We start from the raw sequence: 27,182 nt of genomic DNA on the forward strand, positions 1-27,182 counted from the left end.
GGTTCCTCTGTGCTGCTCCCCGAAGTGAGGTGCGACAAGCCGTCTCTGTATCCTCCCTCAAGGGACTGTTCGATGCCATGCTGGTGATCCTTCTCTTCCCCCCTGGATGTAGAGAGGAAGGAAAAGAGATGAGCTGGTAAGGGATCTTACTCAGCATTGGAAAAAAGAAACTTCCTTTGTTGGGGTGGTTTGCTTTTAACTCTGCTTGCAAAGGCAGTGATCTGGGGAACCTGAGAGGTGGCCGGGGCTGGAAGGGCTGAGGCAGTGAGCTGTCATGTTTCACGCGGCTTCCACTGTGGGAGGGAAGGTGCCATGGGCGCCCTGACAGGCTGAGTTATTTGCAGCATCTCTCTGTGTCGCCCCCCACCCACCCTCGCACCCACCGTGTGACAGCACACAATGTCATCATTTACCTGTCACAGCGGCAGTTAAGGTAGGAGATCGGGGTCCCAAAGTCCCAGGGTCTTCACACTGGTTTCTCCACCCTGCAATGCCAAACCTTCCCAGAAATTCTCCTAAGATGAGCCCAGACTGACCCATGGCCCATCCCAGCCATGAATAAGCATTGTTCTTAAATTCCTAACTCTGAAGAGGTGTAGGTATTTGATGGCTCTTGCTAAATTCTGACCTGTGCTTTAACTACTTTTCTTTACTAATTGGCCAGAACAGATTTCTTAACTTCATTCATCCTTTCTTTTTTTTAAAATTTCTTGATAATTTGTAACAACATTTATCTCTCACAAAGGAAAACAGAGAATTTATTAGTAAATGTTGACCTAGGGCTCTGCAAAAGTTAAAAACTTGGCATTATTATCTAGAGGTTTAGCTTATACTAATTACCTCTGAGTTTTACTAGCCCTATATAACAAGCTACCTTCTGCACATTTTATGTGAAAGCCGCTTTTCTGAAAGGATGAAAGTTGTCGGAGCCGGGAATGAATTAGGTGCTAAGTTTTATTTCCGACTAAATAATTCTCCTCCAGGTGGGGAAACTTTTAGTAGTTAAATTGCTAAAAATGAAGATTCTACACGACAAAAACAAATCTCCAAGCAGCAATTATTTGCCTGTGTTCTTAGCATTTATGAGTCTCAGTAAACAGTCAGTACATTTATGTTCCCCCCATTACCTTCGGTCATAAACTTCCTTACAGAAAAAACGAATAATTACGTTTCCTGACTGCAGAATGAGCATAAACATTCAGAATAGTGAAGACTTCCCGGGATTGAACTATTTTCGAGGCATTGGCTAAAGAGTCAGGTAACTGTTTGGCCTTATTTTAGTTCCGCTCGGGGATGTCATCTCTAGAAGGCAAATCATAATCCATGCGAGGCTGTTACTGAATGCAAGTTCATGCTCGACACACAGTGAGGCCAAACGAACCGAAATGTTTGGAGCAGAGAAAAGTTTATTGCAGGGTCATGCAAGGAGAATGGGAGAAAACCCCAAACTCCCCGAAGCGTTTCAGCAAAGCACTTTTAAAGGCCAGGTGAGGGAGGGGCGTGGTTAGTTGTTGCAAACTTCTTGGTGTCAGAATCCTTTGTTCTTGCATTGGTCCAGGCAGGTCAGGTCATGAGGTTCCTGTAAACCTCCAACAAGAAAAATGTTATTTTCAGTTCTGCAACTATTTATCTCTGTATGAATAGAAAAGAGTTAAACCCTTAAAGGTCAGAGCCTTGAGAATGGGCTATCCTGTATATTTCAGGTTATACACGAAGCAAAGTCAATCAAATACAAAGGTTAAAGTAAAAGAAACAGATCTAATATGGAGTCAGATTTGTTCTTCCCTATGACAGGGCGGGCTGCTTTTGGATTTGGTGTCTCCCAGCACACAGCTGCTGGGAATGGCTGGGGGTCACACAAAGCCTGTGGCTCAGGTGTGTCAACCTCAGGTGTGATGCTGGTGTGAGTCTCCCATCCACTCTGGGGCCAGCCAGCATACCCCTGTAGCCAAAAACATGTAGTCTTAACTTGGTTTAACAAGTGTATCCTGGGACCATGGGATACTGGAGTCAGAAGGGGACCTTAAATGACCTAATCACAACCTTCATTTTACACTTGGGAAAACTGAGGCTCCAGCTAGGGAGTTGATTTCTTCAGGGTCAGTCACTCACAGTCAGAAACCCTGCGTACCTGGGTTTGGTACTCTTAAATGTCATCCCTGGGGTCAGGAAGGTGGCATAGGGTAGAGGGTAAGGAATAGACAAAGAAAAGAAAGTGAGTTAGGAAATTTGCAGGAATGAATATTTTCCTTTGTAGTTCATGTGGGTTTCATTATTCTTTGTATTGCAATCGGAAAAGACATCAATGCAATGTTTTCACCACTAGAAATGTGCAAATAGAAATGAGAGGACATAAGACAATTGTGTATTTCCTAGATGGGCACTTTTCAAACTCTCCAGTGAAGGACTCGTTTTTGTTTATTTCTAACTGACTAGCTGATATTTCTGTAAATTACTAGAAAAATGAAATGCAAAAAGCAGACTTTCAAACTACAAGTCCACACTTTCATTACTTAGAGACAATAGACATAAGATTCTTCCTATAAAGTTGATGGACACTCAGCCTCAAGCCCTGTGCTCAGTAGATATGGTAGGGTCTGCCCATCAGCATTTGTCTGGGGACCACCCTCAGGTAGCGCTGTTCCTGACCGCCTTTTCCCTTGTATTTTGCACATTGTCTGGTTTGAGTGTTGCACAAATTGTCTTGGTTTGACAAATGTTGCACATTTGTCTTGGTTTGAGTGTAAAGACGATTGAAAATATTAGGCGTTGCCAGTTGTCCTTAAATTTAAACTCTATCAATTCTTGTGTCCTCTGAAAGGCCTGTGAACTGTGTCAGTGCATCGGTTAGGAGTAGGTTTGGCCAGATTTAGGAACTTAAAAATACAGAACACCAGATAAATTTGAAACTCAGACAAGCAATGAATAATTTTTATAAGTATGACCCAAATATTCCATAGCAATATTTGGAATATAGTTATATTAAAAATATACCATTTTTCTGAAATTCGAATTGAATTAGGTGTGCTGTATTTTATATGGTAACTCTAGTTAGTAGTATCCTTTCAGCTTAGACTTCTGCAACTTTGGATTTTTCCAGCAAGAGGAATCCGTCTAGCCAATCAAATCTGGCCATATCAACCCAACTTGCTTAGCTATTGGCAGGTGAAAGCTGGACGGTTGATACAAACTGATGATCTTCCTTTTAGAAAAATGTGTTTCCCATGTAACAAAGCAGCTATTCATCTTTCTCTACTTTGAGGCTTTTAGTTTGGGGTTTTCCAAAGCTCTGGTCCCACTAATGGCACAAGTCATGGCAGACGGTGTACTTGTAAGAACGGCCACTAGAATCTGCCAGTTATATCAGGACCAAATTGACTCAATGGACTGGAAATAGTGACATTCTTTGCATGGAAATATACAGGGAGGCATAGTGATAAACCAAAAGAAAAAAACATTCTTGGTTTCTACAACATATTGTAAACAAGCTGGCAGAGCTGCATCAATATTTTTTAAAAATAAATTCAATGAGAAACTTAGAAGTACAAAGGCAGAATTAGTTGAAGATAAAAATAAAATCTTAGATACGATGCAGTTTTATTTTCATCCTTTTGAAGCTATATCCTCTGCCATTGGTTGCCGTTATTTTTTCATTATCCTCATTGAATAAGAGAATATGTCTTTAGGTCTTTTTTTTTTTTTTTAAGACAATGGCTTTTTAATATTTTTAAATTAATTTATTTTTAAAATATTTATTTATTTATTTGGCTGTGCCGGGTCTTAGTTGCAGCATGTGGGATCTTCACTGCGGCATGTGAGATCTTTAGTTGCAGAGTGCAGGATCTAGTTCCCTGACCAGGGATCGAACCCTGGGCCCCTTGCATTGGGAGCACAGAGTCTTAACCACTGGACCGCCAGGGAAATCCCAGTCTTTAGGTCTTAAATGAGAGTTTTGACTTTTTTTTGATGTAGAATTGATGCTTCCAGACTTTAAAGACTTAAACTTTTCTTAAATTGCTGTCTCAGGTAAGGAGTAAATGGCTACTTAAGATACACATGTAATTTATTTTGATATCGTCACTTCTGGGAGTTTAAATTTCCTCTCAACTAATAATAAAAATCTTACTTAGAAATATATATATATATTTTTAAACAATGTTTATTTCACTTAATGAAACATATGCTGATTTTAAGACAAATTGGAAAATGCCAAAATTTGTCAAAAAGAAAAGTAAAATCACCAATAACCCCACCAGAAAGGGAAAGTTTCACTGTTGCTATTTTGATGCAGTTCTTCTATTGTCTATGTGTTTATATTTCATAGCTGAAAACCTACTGCATGTACAATGTTCTGTTTTTTCTGAATTTTTATATTTTCCATTAGTTGTTCAAGTTAAGCATTTCCCATATTGTTAAAAATGTTTTCTAAGGATCATTTTAATGGTTGAATTAACTTTATACTGTAATTTATTTAATCACCTAGAGTTGGACATTCAGGTTTCTCTAGTTATTTACCATTAAAATGCTAATGATAATCTCTTTTACATTCTTAGAACTGAAGTTACTGGGTGAAAAGGATGGAGAGTTTTAAGGCTATACATTTTGTTAAGTAGACATTTAATAGAAATGTATGAGTGCCCATTTCATTGACCTTCACTGCTGCCATATTTTCTTTCATTTTATTAATACATTCTCCAGAGAAACACAAGTAGTCAGATGTGTATTTGCATATATATATAGAGAGAGAGAGAGAGAGCAAATTATTTTAACGGATTGGCTCACATGAGTGTGGGAGTTGGCTAATCACAAAACTGCAGGGCAGGCTGGCAAGCTGGAGATGCAGAGAAGAGCTAGTGTTGAGTCTTTAGTCCAGCTGTGGTCTGGAGACAGACTTCCTTCCTTCTCGAGGGACCTCAGTCTTAACTCTTAAAGCCTTCAACTGATTGGATGAGGCCTACCCACATTATGGAGGGTAATCTGCTTTACTTAAAGTCTACTGATTTAAGTGTAAATCATGTCTGAAAAATACCTGGCAACAACATCTAGACTGGTGCTGACCGTACAACTGGGCACCATAACCTTGCCAAGTTGACACATGTAACTGTGTATTAACCATCACATCTGTCATCCAAATAGAGTTTATGCTGTGTGACAGACAGCCACGCTCTTTCTTTTCAGTTTGCTATGAAGACGTAAGTGGCTTATTTAGGATGTTTCCGTATGCTGTGAGTTTTATGTTTTAAACACAAAGGTTTTCTCATCCGATTTTGGAGTAAAGCATTTAAGATTTCAATCAAGGACACTGAGGAAAGAGCCTGAGTTTGGACCTTATACAGAAATGAGGCAGGAGTGTTCCTCTACTACGTGATAACTGGGTGAGTGTGGATCAGGTAGTTAAACCTGCTCCTTCTCAATTTTGTAAAGTGTGAAAAATCATACCCAGTTCCCAGGTACTTGTGAGTTTTCACTGAGGAAACATTTATAGGCATCTCCTCCAATGTCTAGTATGTAGTTGGCCATCTATATCTGTGTTCATTTACTTCTTTGCCTTCTTTATCTCTTAACTAGTTAACACCACACCCCAGTACTAACTCCAAATAGTCAGTGAAAGAACACTTTCCTTCTTCTGAGTGTTCAGTATGATAGCAGTTCTCCTCCCATGAAAAAAAATTTTTTTTTAATTTTATTGAAGTATAGTTGATTTACAATGTTGTGTTAATTTCTGCTGTACAACAAAGTGATTCAGTTATATATATATATATATATATATATATATATATACATACATACATATATCCTTTTTCATATTCTTTTCCATTATGGTTTATCACAGGATACTGAATATAGTTCCCTGTGCTCTACAGTAGGACCTTGTTGTTTATCCATTCTCTATAAAATGGTTTGCATCTGCTAATCCCAAACTCCCAATCTTTCCCTCCCATACACCCCCTCCCCCTTGGCAACCACAAGTCTGTTCTCTATGTCTGTGAGTCTGTTTCTGTTTTGTAGATATGTTCATTTGCGTCATATTTTAGATTCCACATATAAGTGATATCATATGACACTGGTCTTTCTCTGTCTGACTTATTTCACTTAGTATGATAATCTCTAAGTCCATCCATGTTGCTGCAAATGGCATTATTTCATTCTTTTTTATGGCTGAGTAATATTCCATCATATATATGTACCACATTTTGTTTTTATGCTATGATGGTTAATATTTATTTATATTTTATATTCTACCAATTTTCAGAACGTTTTTGAGTTAGGTTACAGTAAAAACATACACAGAGTTATTTAAAAGTCATGTTTTGGAAAAATATTTAAAGACATGGAAAGGTAATTGTTATATTAAAAAAGTTACACAGAGTTTCCACAATATTTTCACAGCTATGTAAAAGAGGATACATATCTAACCTGGAAGAACATATACCAAAATTTTAAGAGGAATGATTATCTTTGAATTGTAGTATTTAAAAATTTTCCCTTTTCTGCATTTCAAAAGTACAATGTAAATCATTATTTTTGCAATCAGAAAAACATAATGTTATAAATGTACATGCATACATATAATAGGATAGAGGTGGGAAATAGCATAGAGAAAAGAAAGTCAGTATATTTTGTTCTCCTGAATAAATGAATCTAAAATTTACAAGACTTGTTCATTTCCTGAGGCTTATAAAACAGCTACAAATTGTTCATACTTAGTGTTTTAATTAATACACAAATTTTTTTAACATCTTTATTGCAGTATAATTGCTTTACAATGTTGTGTTAGTTGCTGCTGTATAACAAAGCGAATCAGCTATATGTATACATATATCTCCATATTCCCTCCCTCTTGTGTCTCCCTCCCACCCTCCCTAACACACCCCTTTAGGTGGTCACAAAGCACAGAGCTGATCTCCCTGTGCTATGCGGCTACTTCCCACTAGCTTTCTATTTTACAGTTGTTAGTGTATATATGTCCATGACACTCTCTCACTTTGTCCCAGCTTACCCTTCCCCCTCCCCGTGTCCTCAAGTCCATTCTCTACGTCTGCATCTTTATTCCTGTCCTGCCCCTAGGTTCTTCAGAATCACTTTTTTTTTTTTTTTTTTTAGATTCCATATATATGTGTTAGCATACTGTATTTGTTTTACTTTTTCTGACTTACTTCACTCTGTATGAGAGACTCTAGGTCCATCCTCCTCACTACAAATAACTCAATTTCGTTTCTTTTCATGGCTGAGTAATATTCCATTGTATATATGTGCCACATCTTCTTTATCCATTCATCTATCCATGGACATTTAGGTTGTTTCCATAGCTTGGCTATTGTGAAGGGTGCTGCTATGAACATTGGGTTGCATGTATCTTTTTGTATTAGAGTTTTGTGCAGATATATGCCCAGGAGTGGGATTGCTGCATCATATGGTAGCTCTATTTTTAGTTTTTTGAGGAACCTCCACGCTGTTTTCCGTAGTGGCTGCACCAATTTACATTCCCACCAGCAGTGTAGGAGGGTTCCCTATGAAACTTCAGTTTTTACTTTTTGTGAGTATGTTTTGTTTCACCTTCCATGATTTCCTAAAGTAGCATGCATTAACCACTGATAAATAAATGAGATGATTTTAGATAATCATTTTATTTATTATTTATTTAACGCACATTTATTAAGTGTGTATTAAATTCCAAGGACTGCTCTAGGTGCTGGGGATATAACAGGGAACAAGACAAATATGCTCCTTTCCCTTGTGGAGCTTAGATATTAGCGGGGGTGCTACTCAAGCAAGGAAACCAATGAATACAGAATCAAACGAGAAGTAATGTTGGATTAGTCAGGGTAGGCTAGGTGATGCTGTGGTAAGTCACCGAATCTCAATAGCATAATCCAACAAAGTTTACTTCTCATGCATGGCAAGTCAGTGGCTGGTCCAGGTGACTATTCAAGGCAGCTGTTCTCACCCCTCTGAGATGCTTACTCCATATCAGCACATGCTCGCCTCAGAGAAGAGTGGACTGGAGAATCAAAGAGCAGCAGTTAAAGCTTTTGTGGGTGTCGCTCGTAAAAGCTTCATATTTTATTGGGCATAGCAAGTCATGTGGCCGTTCCTCCTTTCAATGAAATGGGGAAGTGTGAGTCTTGCTAATCCTAGTGGTAAAGGAGATCCAGATGCGCCCGCCACAGTACTGAGTGCTACGAAAAATGTATATAGAGAGTTGGTGGATAGTGTGCATTTTTTAAAAAGATAATAGAAGCAAAATAAACATGAGCTTTATGTATATTATTGCTTAGAATTCTAATAAAGTTCACATGGATTTCAGAAAAAATTGAGCCAACTTAAAGAAAATTATTTTTATTGTTTCAAATTGGTACTCAGATATGAGAAAAAACATTAAGGTCATTTGTGAATGGTTGAAGTTTGAGACGTATTGATTTGTACGTCTCTTTGAGGACGTGGGTGATGATACCGTATTTATACTGGTGCCCTCGATTTTTTAGGCCCAGAATAGAGGCTCAATAAACTGTTGTTGAAGTTAATAGTGTTCATTGTTTTAAACTGCTCTTGCTTTTCTACTTAACTGTCTTGAACTATAGTCCATTGTAGTTTTGTCTTGAGGCTTGAAATTTTCTTCCAAGGCCAATTTTTATTGTCTTTATCTACATTAATATTTTTACATTCAATTATCATTTAAGTTTGGGCCACACATACTTGAATGGTAGTCTCTTTCTTCTCATTTGTCTCAGACATTTTCTTAAACCATTGGTAAGGATTCAGTAGGAGAAAGGAAAGTTGTAACATTAATGTTGGAATTTTCAACCTACCATCTTGTCTTTAAGAAAACAAACAATTTTTATGTTTCATACTCATTTGGCAACTGCTGGGTTGGAAAGAGATTTCACAAGTTTGAATAAAGAGGGCAGGAAATGACACAATTTTTGCCTTTTATGTTTTACTCAAGGTCATGCATGTCTTTCTTATAGGTAAAATAGAATACTCCTTTTGAAGATAATATGATTATGGTTTTTCCTTATATCTCTACTGTTCTTTTACTTTTGACTAAGTCTTTGTAATTTACAAAAATAAATCATCCAGGGCTTCCCTGGTGGTGCAGTGGTTGGGAATCCGCCTTCCAATGCAGGGGACACGGGTTCGAGCGCTGGCCCGGGAAGATCCCACATGCCGCAGAGCAACTAAGCCCCGGGGCCACAACTACTGAGCCTGCGCTCTAGAGCCCGCGACCCACAACTACTGAAGCCTGCGTGCCGCAACTACTGAAACCCGCACGCCTAGAGCCTGTGCTCTGCAACAGGAGAGGCCACCGCAATGAGAAGCCCGCGCACCACAACGAAGAGTAGCCCCCGCTCACCGCAACTGGAGAAAGCCCGCGCGCAGCAATGAAGACCCAACGCAGCCAAAAAAAAAAAAATTAAAATAAATAAATAAATAAATCATCCAGAGAGGGGACCCAGTTCTTCTCTGAGTGGCTAGGTCGAGAGCAAACCAGAAGAGTCTCTGTCTCTACCCAATTGACCCTTATTTCAATACCATCACTTCCCCATCTCTGGATGTATGTCTGAAACATCCTCTCAATTCTGTTAGCCAAGAACTTGTCTTAAATGAGTGCCTCTCCAGTCTGTGCTGTGAATCACGTGAATCTATAAGAGTCCATGCCCTTTGATGCAGTTTGCTGCTTTTGGATTTGTACAAAATTTGTTTATTTGGCAAATGGCACACAGCTGCCTTCTGATTTAGAGAGTGCCTTAAACTAGTTCCCTCCTACCTTAACTTGATCATTTAAATGGAAAGTGCTGCAGCTCCAACAGAGCAGACATGATATAAAAACTATTTCTGACATGACTATCTTGCCCCCCGAATCTCCATGGCTACTGGGATCTCTGAGAGGAAAAAAAAAAAAAAAAAGAATAAAACACAGGTTTTATGATCCTCACAAGGGCTAAACTGTCTTTACATTATTTAAGAAAAGCTTTAAATGTTCAGTGAATGTTCTTAAGCTAATGACAATTAATGCCCAGAAAATACCGATAATCCAATGGAATAGAATAGATTTTGGGAAGTGGCAAGTTGTGTAGAAATTGCTAATAGTATTGACACATACTGGGAACTTTGCATATAAGTGGGCTATAGCATGCACTGAGAGAAGTTATTTATTTGGCCTTTTATTTGTAAATAAGACAGTAGTCCTTTCCCTTTAAGGAGCATCTTGGCAGTTATGAATGAAAGAATACTGATGTCCTTTGTCCAAAGTGGCCGCGTTGGCAGAAGCCATCTAGGATCCTGATCCTAGGTGTCTTATAATTTGGAGGAACCCCAATCTTTCATTTAGGAAGACAGCATTCTGTCGTTGAAGATGATTTGGATAGAGTCCTGGCTGCACTGTTAACCATCACTAATTTAGCTTTCCCCACCAAATTCCACCAAGGCTTGTAGATCTTGTCCCAGCCTCATTCTCTACTCTTTACTCCTCTACTCTTTACTTGCTCCCTTCCAGCCCCTGCACTATATCTGGCACATTCCAAAGACACATGCTTGCTGCCAGGCTTTCTGTTCTTACTGGTCCCTCAGCCTGGGATGCTCTTCCCCAGGTGCAGGCTTGTGTTTATTGAGCAGATCCAAGGTGTTATCAATGCTTCACATGTTTAACTCAGTGAATTCTCAAAATAACTGTGTGAAGTGGGCAGTGGCATCGGATGGATGAGGCGCCTTGTTCTGAACTGTGTAGCACTATATCCCCTGCACCCAGAAATGTACTGAAAGATGGATATGAGTTGGGTTAGAGTTGTTTCTCATATTTAAGATGTCTTATTCAAACATTTACGGAGCAACCATTTGGTGCCAGACGCCATGCCAGTTTTAAAAAAGATGAAGGTAAACAAGAATGATGGGACCCCCTCCTTTCCTGCTTTTCCTGATGCTCTTAGAGCATCGTAGAGAAAACAAGCAATTCATAGGCAGTGACATAAGATGAGCATTATATTAGCGTAAATACAAGGTGCTGTGGGAAAGCCAGAGTGCATAGGAAGCCACTGGGTGTGGGTGGTGCTGAGACCAAAGGGTGGGCTGGAGGATCTGCTGAAGGTGGGTCTGGGAGAGCCCCCCTGGCAGAGGGGATGACCAAAGGTCCTGAGAGCACAGCCCAGTCCTGAAAGCAGGGCAGTGTCACTCAGGCATCAAACGTAGGGGGCAGGGTCTGCTGTCTGCCTCTGGAGAAGAAAGTTAGGTTTTTAAGTGACTTGAAAAGTATACCAAAAGTCAGGACTCTATTGTCTGAGCAGTGAGATGCTGCAAAGAATTTTGAAATCAATGGGATTTTTATTTAGTATCTGATTCAGTTGACTCTCTCCAGCTAGGTAAGTTGGAAGTAGTTCCATTTTCTAGATGAGACCTCTGAGTCCCAGAAGAACACATAAACATTGGCAGACTTGATTTAATTTTCTCAGTGACAGGGCTTCTACCTCCTACTCTCCACCCTCTCCCCTTCCTTCCTTCCGATCGTCGTTCTTGTCAAAAGTCAAACATAAAACTATGTGCCCACCATCCTGATCTGTCTCCAAGGAACCTACCTGCACTCACAGGGCTCCCAGAAACCAGACCCCTGCGGGAAGCCCATTGCCCCGGGGGTGGTAGGGCTTGTACATGGGACCACGTTCTCTAGTCTTCTTGCCTAGGAAGCTGGATTTGTACCAGGAACCTTTTATCTGAAAAGGCGACTCTGGGCTGGGGAGAATACAGCCGACTTGACAAAGTCGAGAGGAGTTCAGTGCTGGTCTGCCCACGCTCTGGGCATGCGTGAGCCCTCAGCAAAACACAGCTGGCACGTCTAATTTTAGCCTCGCCTGCCTTGAAAAGGGACCCTTTAAGGAAATATATTTCCTCTGAAACAATCTGTATTATAATGTAGCAGCTGATAGACACGTCAGAATACTACTTATTATTGGTGGAGAAACACCCTGACAAGTGATTATGATTTTTGTTCTTTGTGTTTGTGTACGATGATATCAGGAAAGTGATTAAAGCCTCCATGAATCATAAAGAGATAGACAGTGAGAGAAACAGTGATTTTATTTATCAAGACGATCATAAACCGAAGGAGACACCTCTTTTGATTTTTACAAAATGGATGTAATGATCAGATTGATTATTTCTGCTATGATAAGTTGCTAATTGTGATCTGATGATGCCTGGCTTGTTACGAGCAGTCCTGGAGTAGACTACAACATTTCTTCAATACTTACCATCCTCCACGTCCTCCGAGAAGTAAAAGGTTCGTTTTTAAAGCAGGTCTTGGATTCCTTCGGCTTTTAGTGCGTTCACAGGTTTTGAAAGCATCCGGGACACACTTTTTCCATTTTCACCAGCCAGCTTAGTCCGTCTGCCTTGATTTTTTCCTCTCTCCCCTTCCTCCCTTCGTCCTCCTGTCCCTCCCGGGGTCTTCTGTGTTTTGTTTCGCAGTGTGGCTTACCTGGAAACTTGGCAAGCAAAGCAAAGAAGGCAGCTCTTGTGCGGGGTTGATGGAGGGAAGGATAAGGAATCATCCGCCGCCCACATTTGAGTTCCCCGGGAATCAGCGGCAGCGGCAGCAGCTTTGCTGCAAAAACCGCTTTGCTATTCGAGATAGCCAGTAGAGGGAATCGGAACTTTGCTTGCAGCAGGGGTTGAAGCAGCCTTTTTTTTTTTTTTTTTCTTGGAGGAAAGACTGCAGCCTTCTGGACTGCGTACGCTGCTCCCTGGAGGGGCTCTCCGGGTCCCACCCACTGGCTGGAAGGAGGGGACGTGAATGAAAGGACAGGACAAGCACCGAACACCATGTCACTCTGGGAGGGACACAGCAGCAACTGAGCTGTGAGAGGTTTTTTTTTTTTTTTTTTTTTTTAGTTTTTCTTTTCCCCTTTCTTTTTCTTTCTCCCCCCCCCCCTTTTCTTTTCCTTTTTTTTTTTTTTTTCTATTTTTTTTTTTTTTCGTTTTCTTTAAGGTGGGGAAAGAGACACACAGGAGACAGGAAGCTGATCTGCAAGATTTCCGAGTTGTGCTAAAAGGACTTTGATTTTTTTTTTTTTTTTTTTTCCTTTACAAACGCTGGCAATTGACATCACTACGGACAGCCGGGTAGAGAACAAACTGCCTCATCCCAAGTGGACCCCAGGCGAGAGCTGGGGAGGCTGTGTGGGGTTTTTCCTACAGATCCCCCACCTCCCTCTTTTTTTGGTGTGTTTCTTTTTAAAATTCTTGCTGTGTTGGAACTAGTGAGTGGTGGAAGACTCTCGGAAGCCTCATCAGTCATCGGGACTGTCAGGAATAGTGGTTCCAGAGGAAGCTCGGCCTGGGGCACATACCCTGTCATCCAGTTCCCTGCCTCGGAGATAGAGATTCCAGCTACATGGGCAAACGCCTGGATCAGCCACAAATGTACCCCCAGTACACTTACTACTATCCTCATTATCTCCAAACCAAGGTATGGCTCGCTCCACAGTCTGGCAGCAGTGGGGTGTCCTTCTGCACTTGGGATGGGAAACAGACAGGCATGTGAATTATCATTTACCGCCTTCCTCCCCTTACCCCGTCACCTCTTCCTGCTTCTTTGAAATTAGTAACATAGCAATGGAGTTAATGAAGCAGAGAAGGATATAAGAAGAAAGCCAGCCTGGAACTGGTGCTTTCTCTTTAAGGAGAGATAATAGTTTTACTTGAGTTCCTTTGTTGTTATTTGGCTGCCTAGGTGTTCCTGATATCCGTCAAGTCCTTGGCAGATGGGCAGGGTTGTTAAAAAGGAGATCATAACAGTAATGGTCAGGCACAAGAATACAATTTCAGGGGCTTTTCTGGTGAGCTCTTCTTTGTTTGTGGCTCTAAAAGGTTTTTTCCCACTGGATAGGACACGCCGGGGTGGGGGCGACTCAAACTTTTAACCGCTGAGTGTAGAATGAAAAGACGGGTGTGGGAAGGTACACGGTAACTAATTCAAGTCTCTTAGAGTTTGCTTGGGTGCATTTTTGTTTTATTTATGGCCTTATTTTATACTGAGGATGATCAGGATGCTAGAGAGTGAATTTAGGAGCTTTACAATAGATGTTCTTTACTTTTAGAAGCTAGTCGTTGGCTGCCATCAGGAGGCCTGGGTCTTGAAAAAGGATGAAATATACTGGTGATAATTGGACATGAATTGGTTAAATACTTTAGGCTTTATGTGTGTGCTCAGACGATCATGAGGGGGCCAGCGGCAAGACCACGTCACTGAACAGTGGGTCATGCCAATCATGAACTTTATCCTGCAGTTCAGACATGGAAGACTCTCAGGTGTGAAATCACTGCTCCAATTTGTCAATTACATCGGACTTAATTTTGGGGGAAAAATGTTGGTTGTTCCCCCTTGAATGCGTGGATTGTATTCCTTTATGGATGATATTATTTTATATTGCATTAGCCAGACTCTACCGTGTTCTTGATAAATACGCCGGGAGTGAACAAGGCATGCCTGAGTGATCTGTGCTGTCACCAGGACTGGGTGCTGTGATTAGGGTTTGGTAATTCATGCCTTAGTTAGCTCTCATTTATTCTCTCTCACCAAACAATGCTGATTTGTAAACCAGATCAGGCAGCAGACTTTCAGTATTATATTAAAGATTGTTCTTTTTCTCCCTTCCTTTCTCAGTCGCTTTACAATTTGCCCTGCCCCTCCAAGGTCGACTCACACTGCTTTTTGCCTTTGTGAGCATTTAGTTTGGGCTGCTGCTGAAATAAATAGACCAGCCCGCCTGCTCCAGTGGCTAGAGTTTTAACTCTTTGGGGGATTGGGAAGAGAACGCTGCCTGCCTTCCTCAAAGAAATGGCAAAGCAAGGACAAGTTAAAAGGGGAAATTTATAGTCATTTCTCATCCCCCAAAGAAACAGAAACAACAAACAAAGGTTGCATGAAAAATATCGCACATTCCATCCCCTTTAGTCATTTGGCTAAATTTTTCCAAATGTTTCAAAATTCATGCTTTCTTTTTGGTTCTTGTTTTCTCCGATGAAGTCTATTCAGAAAAGAAACTTTAGATCAAAATGAATGGAATAATTGCTTTTTGGTTTGAGATTTCTTTTAACCTATTGCTAGCAGGAAATAATGTCGGGCACATTATATTAAAGGCACAGGACCAGCTACACTGGTGGGAAGTGTGTGTGTGTGTGTGTGTGTGTGTGTGTGTGTGTTGTTTGGGGTAAAGAGGAAACATGGGGTGTTGAGGGAAAAGAGAGCTAGAAAAATAGAGAGGGAATTTAAAAATAAATCTGTTTTGGGGTCCTATGTAGTTTAGTGTTGTGTAGACAGGCAGCATCTGGATCTTGTTACTTTCAAGCTAGTCAAAGCCATCAACTTCTGGAACATTTTTAAAGAAGTTAGATCCATTAGGCGACCTCAGCTGATATTTGGGTAATCAGATCTGGGTGGTAGGGAGTATAAGATCAGCTACTTTGGCTATCATGGTAGTTCATATTGATTATTGCGTTGTAAAATTTCGACAGTGCTGTGAAGTTGTCAAATATCATTACAGTGGCTCTGAAATGACAGACATTAATGACATTCCTGGAAGCTGAAGATATGAAAATGTGCCCTGTTTGGGAACTTAGGCACTCAGGGAATGGGAGGAAGGGTCAATGTGCAATATTTTAAAATATGGGAAGTTTCTGACAGCGTTCGCACTGTATAATAAAGTCCCATCACACCCCAGCATAGCATGAAAACAACCGGGTTGTTTCGGTAGCACTTTTTGCTCCTTTTACACTTATATCTCAAAATATAACCTATAGTAATTTTGAAGGAAATGCATGCTGCTTAGATTTATTTGCTAAGCCTAGGTGGAATTCCATAAAATCCACTGTCCTTCCAGCCTTGGCTTGTAGTTTTAATCCAATTTTAAAATCATTGCTTTTTAAAATGATGCTGATATGTAAAGAACATTTATGGTTGATAAAAATAGGATTCTGTGGTTGACAACAAAAATCATATTCTGGTGATACCGTGCCTTAAACTGTTCTCTAAATTCAGGTGTTTTTAACTAACCCACAAAAGCTATTTGCTGACATTAGTTTTGGTTGGAAAATCTTCATGGGATATTTATTATTGTATTCATTCAGAAAATGCCAAAATACTGAGCCTTCTCTTTCTACCTAAATATGTGTGTTAAATGCAGCTGCTATTTTCTTATGATAAAACAAAATGAAAATGGGTTTTGAAATAAATGCAAATGTCTTCCATTTCCTCAAATGCAATTTAAGTTTTAGAAAAACTTGTGACACTTCCCTGCTTTCTCTGCTCCCCTTATTACCCATCACATTAGAACCAATCTCTTCATTTTGTTGCTTAAAAAGAAAAAAAAAAAAGAAATAAGATACTTATGCTTTTGTTTCTTTGAATAAATTTCCAGATGCTTAAAATGTTATATTAGAAAAATGTATGTGTAAGTCAAATAAAAGGAAAACCCATGGCTGACTTGTAGCTGTTGTACCTTGTAGTAATGTGGGTATAACATGCTTACTCTCCCAGACCTCACATTAAAAGTTGTCACTTGTCAATTTTCCTTTTGACCAATTTTGTTATCCTAGCCAAAGAAGCAATTTCTAAAAAGAACATTACTTTTATTTAGAAATAATGAAGAAATTTTGGTGACATGTCCTAATATTTCAATAAGAGACATAACTGGATTTTAAAAAAAGAGTTTCATCAAAACGAATTTGCTGTTGGAAAAGCCACCCGTAATAATCAGCAAGTTTTAGAGAAAGGAGACCAAAAAATAGTTTCTTAGCTTAATGATAATATATGCAATGATGTTTGCTTAAGTTGTAACATAATATTTCTCAAGAATTTTGTTACAGCCCATTCCAAATAACCAACCTGTTGCTATTGCATTATGAGACCCAGGGTGAATTTCAATCTGAATTCGAGGTACTTTGAGGGGGTTTTCTTGGAAAAACAAATGAGTTGAACTGGGAAAGGTAAAGAGTAAAACGTGGTAACAGCCTGGTGAGTTGATATTTTGCAGTTGAGAAATAGGTATTTCTCTCATATGTGATATTTAGAAAACTTTAGTCATCTTCATGAAACTTTAAAACTCACCCAAGCACACACAGCAAGTTTGTCTTTTCTTCCTTTCCACGCCCTTGCCATATCACTCTATTTCTCCCAGTTCAGTGCAGTTTCTAATCACTCTGCTTTTTCATCAGTCTGCTGCCTGCCCTTCTTTGGCCATCTGCTTCCCCAGAAGACCTTGAAGAAAGGGGTTCAGATCATGGAACCCTGACCAGGTCTCCCTGGCTGGTGGTACTCAGATTCTGTTCAGAGCGTGGTGTGAAGTTGGGGTCAGGTGGAGGAGTAATTCATCACCAGCACACTGATTTCAGGCTGAATTTCCAGCCATCTGCAGCTGGACAGCCGCCCGGCTCTGAAAGTCTAGCTGGACCCCAGTTGTGCCATGAAAAGAGCAGACACTTGAAAACACAAGGCCAGGGCGGCCTGCAAAGGAAGAGGGAGCCTCCCGTGGGGCCAAGGATATTCTTAAAGATGTGAATGTACAGGTCCTACAAAAGCAAAACAAAACAACCCTTCACACATTCCTCACACATGAAAATGTAGAAAATCTTGCAGAGGGAGGGAGTGAGTTTAGAATTTCCTTAGTACTTCCTGCCTCAGATTTGCATTGATAGTCAGAGTTGGTAACTTGCCAGTTACCAACCAGTTTTGTATGTTTCAGCCTTGAAAACTCCCAGGTACTGTTTTCCTTTGAAAGACTGAAACATATAAAACTGCTTTTCTAAAAATCTTCCAGCAAGATAATTTTTTAGGAATAACTCCACATATTTCTTTCACTTCCGGGGGGTTATACGATAGCATGAAATGATGATCGATCTTGTCTCGTGTTAGAATGTATACTATTTTAATTGGTTTTAAATGAGAGAAACATAGAAACAAGAGGCTACCTTGCCTTTTCAATTTGGTTTTTTTTTCTTTACTCCTCCAAATCTTTGTTTGCGTTGGGATTTTCTTTCTCTAATGTCGTCATTATTTTCAAACACTAAGTTTGGTGCCTACTAAAAGGAGTAGAAATGTAAAAAGTTCATGGGGTTTTTTTTTTTTTTTTGGAATAATTCCAAACTTAAGGGAAACACCATGCATATTTCTTTGAACAGTATCTTTCCAACACATTTTCCTTTCATTTTCTCTCAATTTGGAAAAAGAAAAACAGAATTATAACTCAAACCTATTTCCATGAAGTAATAAAATGTATTTGAGGGTTGGAGGTAGGGGCCACGTGAAGGAAGAGGCCCTAGAGAAGGAAGGATGCACATCATTCCAGGTCTTTCTGGCTCCAGGAATTCTGGAAAGCTTCGTTTTTGCACTAATATGATTTACACGATCCTTTTTTGACATTATCAGTCTTTTTGGCAGAGAGGAGTCTCAGTCACAATGATGCCCATGCCAAATTCTAAGAAAACCAGGGTTTTCCTTTAAAAGAAGATCTTTGGAGTGTTGGACTTCTTATTCAGAGTAAATGGTTGATGTTTATCCAAAATTGACTTCAAGTACTACATTAAAATTGTGTTTTGTAACAGCCTCATAAGCCACAGCTGTATGTGATTAAATAGTGTAATATCAAAAGCATGTGAGAAGAGACATTTTTATGCTATAGCTGTTCGCAGCAAGAGTACAGATGGGGCTGAGGGGAGCCCAAGAGCAGAAATGTGTGTGGTGATACGTGTGTTGTTGAGGATATGTTATGATACGTTGTGTTGAGGGTACGTGTTGCTATTTTTGGCAGTAGTGGGAAAAATGCTGAACTATTTTGGATGTGATTAAAAATATGCTCTTTGAAAATGGAAACCAACATAAAATACCAATTTTTATTTTAAATATGGAATGCCATTTCATTGCAAAACACATAGTTACTGAATGGATCTGAAGGAAATACAGATGGAAAGATGAAAGTTATTCCCATGAAGCACACATTCAAAAAGCAAAAGTGAAGTTTTTCCTTTCTGTTTTGAAATTATAAATGGTTTTCTTCTCTGTTTCGTTGCTACTTTAATCTATGGAACTATTGTAAGAAAACCTTCAGGCCATTTATCCCTAAACAAAAGAGTGGTACATAGTAAGGATCAGCGACTTAGAGCAAAATAGGTAGCACTGTGATTCTTTTTTAAGATGTTTGAGAATATGATATTCAGTTTGGTATGAATATTAATATTTTGTTGCTAGTGTTAAGAATTACATAGTCACACAAGGAGACAACTTTTGTTTCTATTTCTTTAGCAGGGATGTTATAGTAAAAAGGCTTTAACTACAATGTTTTTGAAAGACTGTTCATGAAAACTATAATCTCTCGTCTTCTAGAGATTATCAATCTATAGGATTACTAATACAATAAAAGATTTATTACTAAGTGATCATTTTCAGGGCCTTGAAAAAACCTATAGAATTGGCTATTTATTTTCAGATTTCAAACATTCAAAAGCAATTTTCAAAAGGCAAGAAGAGGTGTGGACCGAGGTAGGATTGGATTGTGTCTGTTTTGGTTTTCAATTTTTCTTTTTCAAGTTGATATTGGCAGAGAATTTGTTCACATAACTTTATTTTTCCGTGTAGGTTTATTGGTCAGGAAATATATACCATGTAGAATCAGATATCTGAATGAAGTTTTGCTGTTCAGAACATCAACCTCTAATATCCATCCAATTTCTAGAGGATGGAGAGTAAATTATAAGACATTCATTCTGCTTTTCTTTGGGAGAATTCTCTGATTTGTGTGTCAGTGAGTTAGTTTCTAGGACAAGTTCCCTAAGATCCCTTCCAGGCTTAGCATTTGTGACTCTTGCTTTGAGATGGATGAGGCTGCTTCGATATATTAGGGATATTGGGGAGATGACCTTGGATTTGTGTCACTGATGAGTTTTTGTTTGGGTCCTCAGCGCTTTCTACAGAGCAGATCAAGCGCTGCTTTGCCGACTCTGGAGGCTTGACACAGGAAACTGTCTGCATCCTTCACCACATCTAAATCCAGGGCACCCAGAGAAACACCCCTATCACCCAGGAGTGGGTGGAGAACAGCTCCCAGGGATGAGGCCAAGTGACAGGCACTCTTTAATCATCATTGCTGGCTTTGTCGTGGTTCAAGTTTTCTTCCTTGAGTGCGTAAAATTAGGCCTTATGCGAATACTTGCTCTCTTCAGGTGACAAAAGAGCTGAATAGTGATGCATGTGTTTGGCTAAACCAGTTGATCTCATTAAGATCCTGACAGCCCTGGTTTCATGAATGAATCTAAGAGCTCGTGTACATATGGAAATAACAATTGATAGATGAAATGCTATTTTGACTGGAGTTTGCAAAACCTTCAAATCCCTGAACTTCTGAATAGTAACCTTTAAAGCGCGGGGAAAAAATACTCTAGTAACCAGAGTGCATGGTATTGTAGGAGAAAAATAATATCTTCTCCAGGACGCATAAACAAAAACATTCTCTTTTCATCTCTTTCTCGCTAGGTATTCTTCTTGGTCCCCCTCAAAGCCCCTGTTACCTGAGTTAATGAAAGTAAATGGAACCCTGAATTTTGTTTTTATGAATGACTAACAAATACCAAAAATAAACTAGACTACATACACAGTCAAGGCAACCCTGATAATATCCTTTCCTGTTGTGTGGAAAGTAAGGCATAATAGAAGTAAAATAAATCTCATGATATTCTAAATATTGGTAGTAAGTGTTTTGGGGAACTGATTTTTAACTTGTTCTAGAATTAGTTTTCCTATCATTATACCGTATGGTTAAGAAATTGGCATGTATTGCCAGATGCAGGTGACCTTCTGTTTATCTCATTCTTAACTGGTGGTTTTCAAGCTGAATATGGATCATGTATAGAATTTAATGAGAATTTTGGAGAAGTCTTCCTATTTTTACCTAGGGGCTGCTATTTATCTTAGTCAGATTTCTGATTGATGACAATTTAGTGAAAAGGAAAATGGGAAACAGAATGCTATCTGGTTTTCTGGAACTGTTTAAGATTTCTTAAAAGGTTTTCTTACGTATGCAAGTCATATTTGAGGCTATCACTGATGACTGTAAACTCTTAGGTTGCCCCTTTTAAAACTTATTCACACAGATTGGATGGTGGCATCCTGAATATAACTTAGAACTAAGGTAACTTAAAATTCAAGCAAATATACATTTTTTCTCTTTCTTTATTTTTTCATTTTTTAAGCAAATATACTTTTAAAGTCCCAAATAGTTTTTAAAAATCTTTCTTTCTTTCTTTCTTTACTTAGCTGTGCCGGGTCTTAGTTGTGGCATGCAGAATCTTTTAGTTGCAGCATGCAGGATCTTTAGTTGTGGCATGCGGGATCTAGTTACCTGACCAGGGGTTGAACCCGGGCCCCCTGCATTGGGAGCACAGAGTCTTAGCCACTGGACCACCAGGGAAGTTCCCCAAATAGTTTTGAGTAGATGAAGTATTTGAAGAAGTGTGTACAAAGCTTGGAAGAAAATTTCAGACTGTTTTCAGGGATACCATACAAGAAAACCATATGACATACCCATGATGTTGAATTTCTTCTTGAGAGATGAGAGAAGCAGATTTTTTTTAGCTTAATGCTAGTCCCTTGAAAGGTTGTGACAGCTCCTGTGTTAGCCTTGGTCTTGGCTTTCAGCCCCTCGGTCTCTTGTTCATTGCCAGGCATACCAGTCGAGATTGTGCCTTCAGAAGTAAGGATGTTGTGTTGTAATCTAGGTAGGCAGGGAAATCTGAAAAGAATAAAGTTCTGATGTTCTTTTCTCAATTTATTCCAAAAAGTTAACCATTGACTTTACACTTTATTATTCATCTGTTAGGACAACTGGACTTATGTTAGCAACAGGGAATTTTCCCTTTCTGGCTTGTTCTTGTGTTTTACTTTGTTGATAAGCTGGAAAAAGATGAGGAAAAAGTGCAAGGGAATAGGTCAGTGAACAGGGAAAAATTCTGATCTTTTAAATAATTTTATTGAAGTATAGTTGATTTACAAGTTTGTGTTAATTTAACATGTACAGCAAAGTGATTCGGTTATACATATATATATTCTTTTTCACATTCTTTTCCATTATGGTTTGTTACAGGACACTGAATATAGTTCCCTGTGTTATACAGTAGGACCTTGTTGTTTATCGATGAACAGGGAAGAATTTTTCTCCAAATTTAGTGATGTCCTTTAACAATGGGAGAAGTAAAGGGTCATTCTAAAACCTCCATATTTTCTGAACACTTTAGGAGCCTCCCACTTCTCAACAAATATATTAAACATATTAAAGTGTACCCATATTCCACATCAAATTATATTTTTTGCAATAAAATATGGAAAGAGTTTTTATTATTTTGCCACTAAAACTCTCTGAGTACGAGTAAATTCATTTATGTGTGCTTGTGAATTTATGTGCACTTACCATCTTGCATATGTAAGTGTTCTTGCAAAATGAAAAAAATGTAATCTACAGATCTTCTTGAGGTACAAAGAAAGATTATTTCGGTCTCTACTAAATAGAACAATGAATAAAGTTGGCAATGTATTATGCTTTGTAGAAACAAATGTTTGCTAATTTTGGTTTCACAGTTCTCTTTTGTGTTTGGAGGCAATACATTTTTCTCATCTTGTCAGTGCTTTTGTGGGTCCCTAAAGTGGTCGGAGAGCCTGAAAAGCTGGCCATATCTCTACCTACTGAGACATTTTGGCATTCAAGATATCTCTGTATTTTACTAATCCCAAATTTCCAGGGCGGGACATGTGTTAGAACAGCACAGTGTATTGGAAAATGTCATTAACATTCTTTGGCTAAAATATGTCACAAGCAGATACATTGGATTGACCTTTGGTGGTGAGAGCAATTGAGAGTTCCAGATCTGGGTGCCAGGGTCACAGAATTTTTTCATTGTGCAATTGGTAGAATTGTTTACCAATTGGAAAGAAAAAGAGCTTGACTGTAACAGGTGTTTCCCTGGGCTCTCAGCTTAGGGTCCAAGCAGGAGGCAAGTTCCTGGCACAGTAGTTATTTTATGGCATAATCTTTTAAATTCTTCTGTTTCTAAATAGGGTCATGGGTTTTTTACATGTATTAAAACGGCCACCTCCTCCTGTTCCCCAAGTCCACGATTATTCACCTTGGATGACTTCTCTTGGTTTCCAGAGGTCCCTGTCAACCCTGCAACATCTGTGTGCCTCTGAAAGCAGACAGGTCTGCACATATGCACACCGCAGTCAGATCCACCATGACTCTCACAGTGGGTGAGAACCCTGAAGATACTGCTTCTCTAGCCCTAAGCCAAGCACGATGCTTCCTTCATTTTTATTCTGATTTTTATTATTTTCAGTAATATAAGAAAACAAGGATGCCAGGTCCAGAGCATGGCCTTCTCCCCCCACCTCAGTCAAGAAGGACTTTTCTCTGTCTCTCTAGACCCCTGCATATGCTCACACCGGAAAACTCCCTCCCCTCCCACAATCTTGAAGGGAAAATTCTCACAGTCACCCAATGTTTTGATTCTCCTCCTAATTACTCAGTTTTCCTTCCCAGCCCTCTAGCCAGATCTCACCAAATTTCATCAGCAGATTCAATGAATAAGCTTTGAGTTCTCTTTCACAAACATAAAACACACACACACAAGCACACACACACATTTCTGGAAACTTTAAGAATTGTTTCAATGGTTCTGATTTTCTCTGAGGCTAAAGGACCACTGAGAAATATGGAGGGGCAAAGTGGTCTTAAGGAGACATCTACTCATTCTTTTCAGGTCTAATAAGTTTTTTGCTGCTAGCTGATGGCAAAAAGGGATGAGTCTCACCAAAATACAGATGACTAATAACTTTTACTTTCTTTCAAAAATGTAGTATCTTCCCATGATCTGAGATATATTGATAATGTATTATGCAAATTAGATATATATTCTTTTTCCTCCATTATTCTTGATAGAATTTTTTAGAAATCTTATTGATAGATTGACTCTAATTTTTCCCCAATTTCATTGTTTATTGTTTATATTGTGGAAAGTCTAATGATCCTCAAAGCCTGTAATGATGAGGCTGTCAATAGCATGGTAGAAAAAACTGGCAGTTCCATGATTTTAATTTTACAAGTGATTTAGGAGAAGCACCAAGAAAGATAAAACAAAGAAAAGAAGAAAGAGAAAATAAGAGGCTAATGTTATCAAGTTCTAGTTTATTTTTGAAAATGTCTGGAATTTGACTATTTTCCTTTCCAAAGGCAAAGAATAAGAGCTGTTTGCAAAGGAAGTGATAGTTTAGGAATCAAAGAACCATCTTCGGGAAAAACTTTGATGTGAATATAGAACTTGATTTGGAGGAGTCATATATTTGAGACTTGGTGTCTTGTGAAAAAGTAAAATTCAGTGCTTCTGAGGACAGCTTAGTGCTTTGTTCTAGCACAGCTTAGTGCTTTGTTCTGCTTCCACATATCAATGCACTTGATAACTTCCAGCACCTGCTTTTCTTGTTCTGGTTTACCCATCACTCGTTCCTACCGACGACCTGGATAAAAGCCTTATTGATGCTTTTGACTGGAAACAAGGGTGTTTTTTAGAAGGATATTGAAATAAAATTTTTACACGTATTTGAAATTTCTATGTATAAAATGTACATATAAAATTTTTATCTGCTCAAAAATATAATCACGAGCGAAGCTCTGTTGTTCTATGTAGAAAGGATCTAGCTTTGAGTGGGGTAATCCAATAGAATAAGTTATGAAACTAGCAAAGCTGTATTGGCATAAAAATTGTACAATGCTAACCAGATGGCAGTGATGTTTGAGGGCCACTGATGTGCCCAGGGATCCACAGAACTGTTGAATTGAAGATGTGAATGCAATCGTGCTTAAGTGCCCTGGCTCTCAGCACATTCATATGTTAGAGGGTGGGTCCTGGTGAAAGAGTGTCTAGATTTCAACACGGTCATTGAAGTTTAGGTCAATAGAGGTCCAAGAAAGGTTAGCTATTATTGTTATTATTATTCATGGTCTGTCTTTTCTGCCAAGTTCATTTTACTCACTTCTCCATCCTTATTCCATTTAGGATGTCTGTCTGTAGTGACCTCACATTTACACTGCATCCTCTCCATCTCCCTGCCTTTCCCAGATTGTCCTTCCTGGGAAACTAACTCTTTTCTTTCTGTTTCACAGCTTCCACTCCCCTTGCCCTTTCCCTCTCACCCCTTTTCTCCTTTCCTCAACTTGTCTGCTATGGATTTGCCTTCTTTGCCTCCCTGCCTTTAGCTCCTAAACTTCTTCCTCCTTTTTGTTCCCTTTGCTCTCAGTTTCCTCTTATCTTTTTAGTTATTGCTTTTTATTTTTTCCCATTTCTTTCCAAGGTAGAGTGGATTGGATTTTGACTTTCTTTTCTTGCTTGGTTGTAAATCTATTTTTGGCTTTCAAATATACCTTTACTTATCAGGATCAGATTTGTTTCAGAGTTAGTCTGTGAACCCCCTGAAGACTAGGACCACAGGGTCTTCATCTTTGAATGCCCCGCAGGATCCAGTAGAGTGCCTGGTGCAGGCTGAGTGCATAACAGAAGGTTTTTAGCGTGTATTAATCTGTGTTGTTCAGTGTGTCTCATGCAGTCCTCTGTTGCTGAAGGCAGTGATTTTTAAAACCAGAGTTGCTGAATGTTCCCTTCACCTCTGTGATGCTTTATGTCAAAAGGCATTTTGTGTAGCAGAAATAAGTCTTACTAAAGTAAATTCTTTTACATATACCAACTGATATATCACTCCCTACCCCACCTTTCTCCCCTGAAACATGTGGGCCACTAGGACCCCAGGACTGTTGGCCAGAGTTAGGTTATGTACGCAGCTAATGGGACACACTGTGATAGCAGGTGAGCTCAGTCCGAAACTGCAATAGGAAGAGAAGAGAGAGAAGAGAGAGAAGAGAAGAGAAGAGAAGGGAAGAGAAAGGAAGAGAAAAGAGAAGAGAAGAGGAGAGAAGAGGAGAGAAGAGAAAAACTGACACAGTGTTGCTTCCCAAGATGCTGGCAAGAACATCAGAACGCATGCCAACTTGGAAGGACAGAAGTGGATTTCAAAGACAGCCAGTATTTGGAAATTGGGGATGAGAATAAGCAAGGAGGTCAGGACTAAATGGCAGTGGTGGTGGTTTGAGGGGACTGGAGAGGCCATTCCTGAGCAGTTGCCAAGACTGTCAGCTTATATATGCAGCTTCCTTCCTTGGGTTGGCAGAGAGTTAGACATATCAGGAGGTGAACTCAGACGACGCAGCTAGGAGATGGGTTGAGTGCTAGGCCCATCTTTTTGTCTATTTTTCTTATTTGAGACAGAGAATCTTGAGTATAATAGTCATATATTATCTCCCTATGCCATGTAAATATCCACAGCAATATGGATTTTTTTAACTCAAAATTTTGAAAAGACAACTTTGAAGATCAAATAAGACTGACAAAATGCCTATTTTGGGAAAAGAAAGCTCTAGTTTCCCTATACAATTAACTAAGCAGGTATAAAGATATGTCAGAAGTAACGATAGATGATATAAGATGGGATTCTGATGTCAACTTCAAAGGCTTCCTCACTAAGGAATGTATGGAAACAATAGCCCAGTTGTGGCTGCAAACTGTGTTTTTGGTTTGGATGCCCCTTGATTTTTCCAAGTTGTGTTGAATCTCTTATGTTTGTTCTGCAGTTCTGTATTTTTTTTTTCTCCACCATGTTCTTTTTTTGCATCAAGGCTCTTATTACCATTTGTAGAAAATATAGTCTCTATATATGTAATTCCTCAACATTTAGTAAATTTTTCTACTGCAAAGTAATCCAGACTAATCGTATCTAGTGAAACAACTCAAGATATATATTGAAAATATTAATAATCTTCTTCTGCACACCACACTGGTCTGTGAAGAACTCTCAGAAATAACATATGTTAACACAAATATCATATGTGCCCTTCTATAACATTCTTTATGCTCATACAAACATACAATCAGATCTATGGTATCTGAGATCAAACTGAGCAGGTTATTTTACTCCTTTTTTCAATGGAAAACATACTTGGTGGATTCTCCCCAGTTCACTAGACATGTCCTGTTTTTTAATTGTCAGGGTAATTGTTTCTAGTGTGTTTGCATCACATTTTATGCAGGTGTTGCCCATCGATGGG

The 27,182-nt window shown here is 39.2% G+C and overlaps 1 protein-coding gene and 1 pseudogene across 11 annotated transcripts in view; both read left to right on the plus strand.

The window, feature by feature from the left end:
* Positions 1 to 13,326: 13,326 nt before the first annotated feature.
* Positions 13,327 to 27,182, plus strand: part of RBMS3 (RNA binding motif single stranded interacting protein 3) — a gene marked incomplete at its 3' end in the record, with an annotated part of 716,065 nt that continues 702,209 nt past the window's right edge. For 6 of the 10 annotated variants that reach the window (XM_082415128.1, XM_082415124.1, XM_082415129.1 and 3 more), the window contains exon 1: positions 13,328 to 13,459. In XM_082415128.1, coding sequence (XP_082271254.1) covers positions 13,385 to 13,459 — 75 coding nt within the window. In that variant the 5' untranslated portion in view covers positions 13,328 to 13,384. Of the gene's footprint in view, positions 13,460 to 27,182 lie in introns of all 10 variants that reach the window. The other 4 variants (XM_082415132.1, XM_082415127.1, XM_082415131.1 and 1 more) reach the window with 1 other exon arrangement.
* The window catches only part of LOC309638772 (DNA primase large subunit pseudogene), a 251,633-nt pseudogene continuing 237,813 nt past the window's right edge, over positions 13,363 to 27,182 (plus strand). Inside the window, exon 1 of the transcript XR_014268557.1 lies at positions 13,363 to 13,459. The product of XR_014268557.1 is annotated as a DNA primase large subunit pseudogene (transcript). The remainder of the gene's footprint in view (positions 13,460 to 27,182) is intronic.

This window comes from Balaenoptera physalus (assembly GCF_965194825.1).
Source record: "Balaenoptera physalus genome assembly, chromosome: 11".
NCBI classification, from domain to species: Eukaryota; Metazoa; Chordata; class Mammalia; order Artiodactyla; family Balaenopteridae; genus Balaenoptera; species Balaenoptera physalus.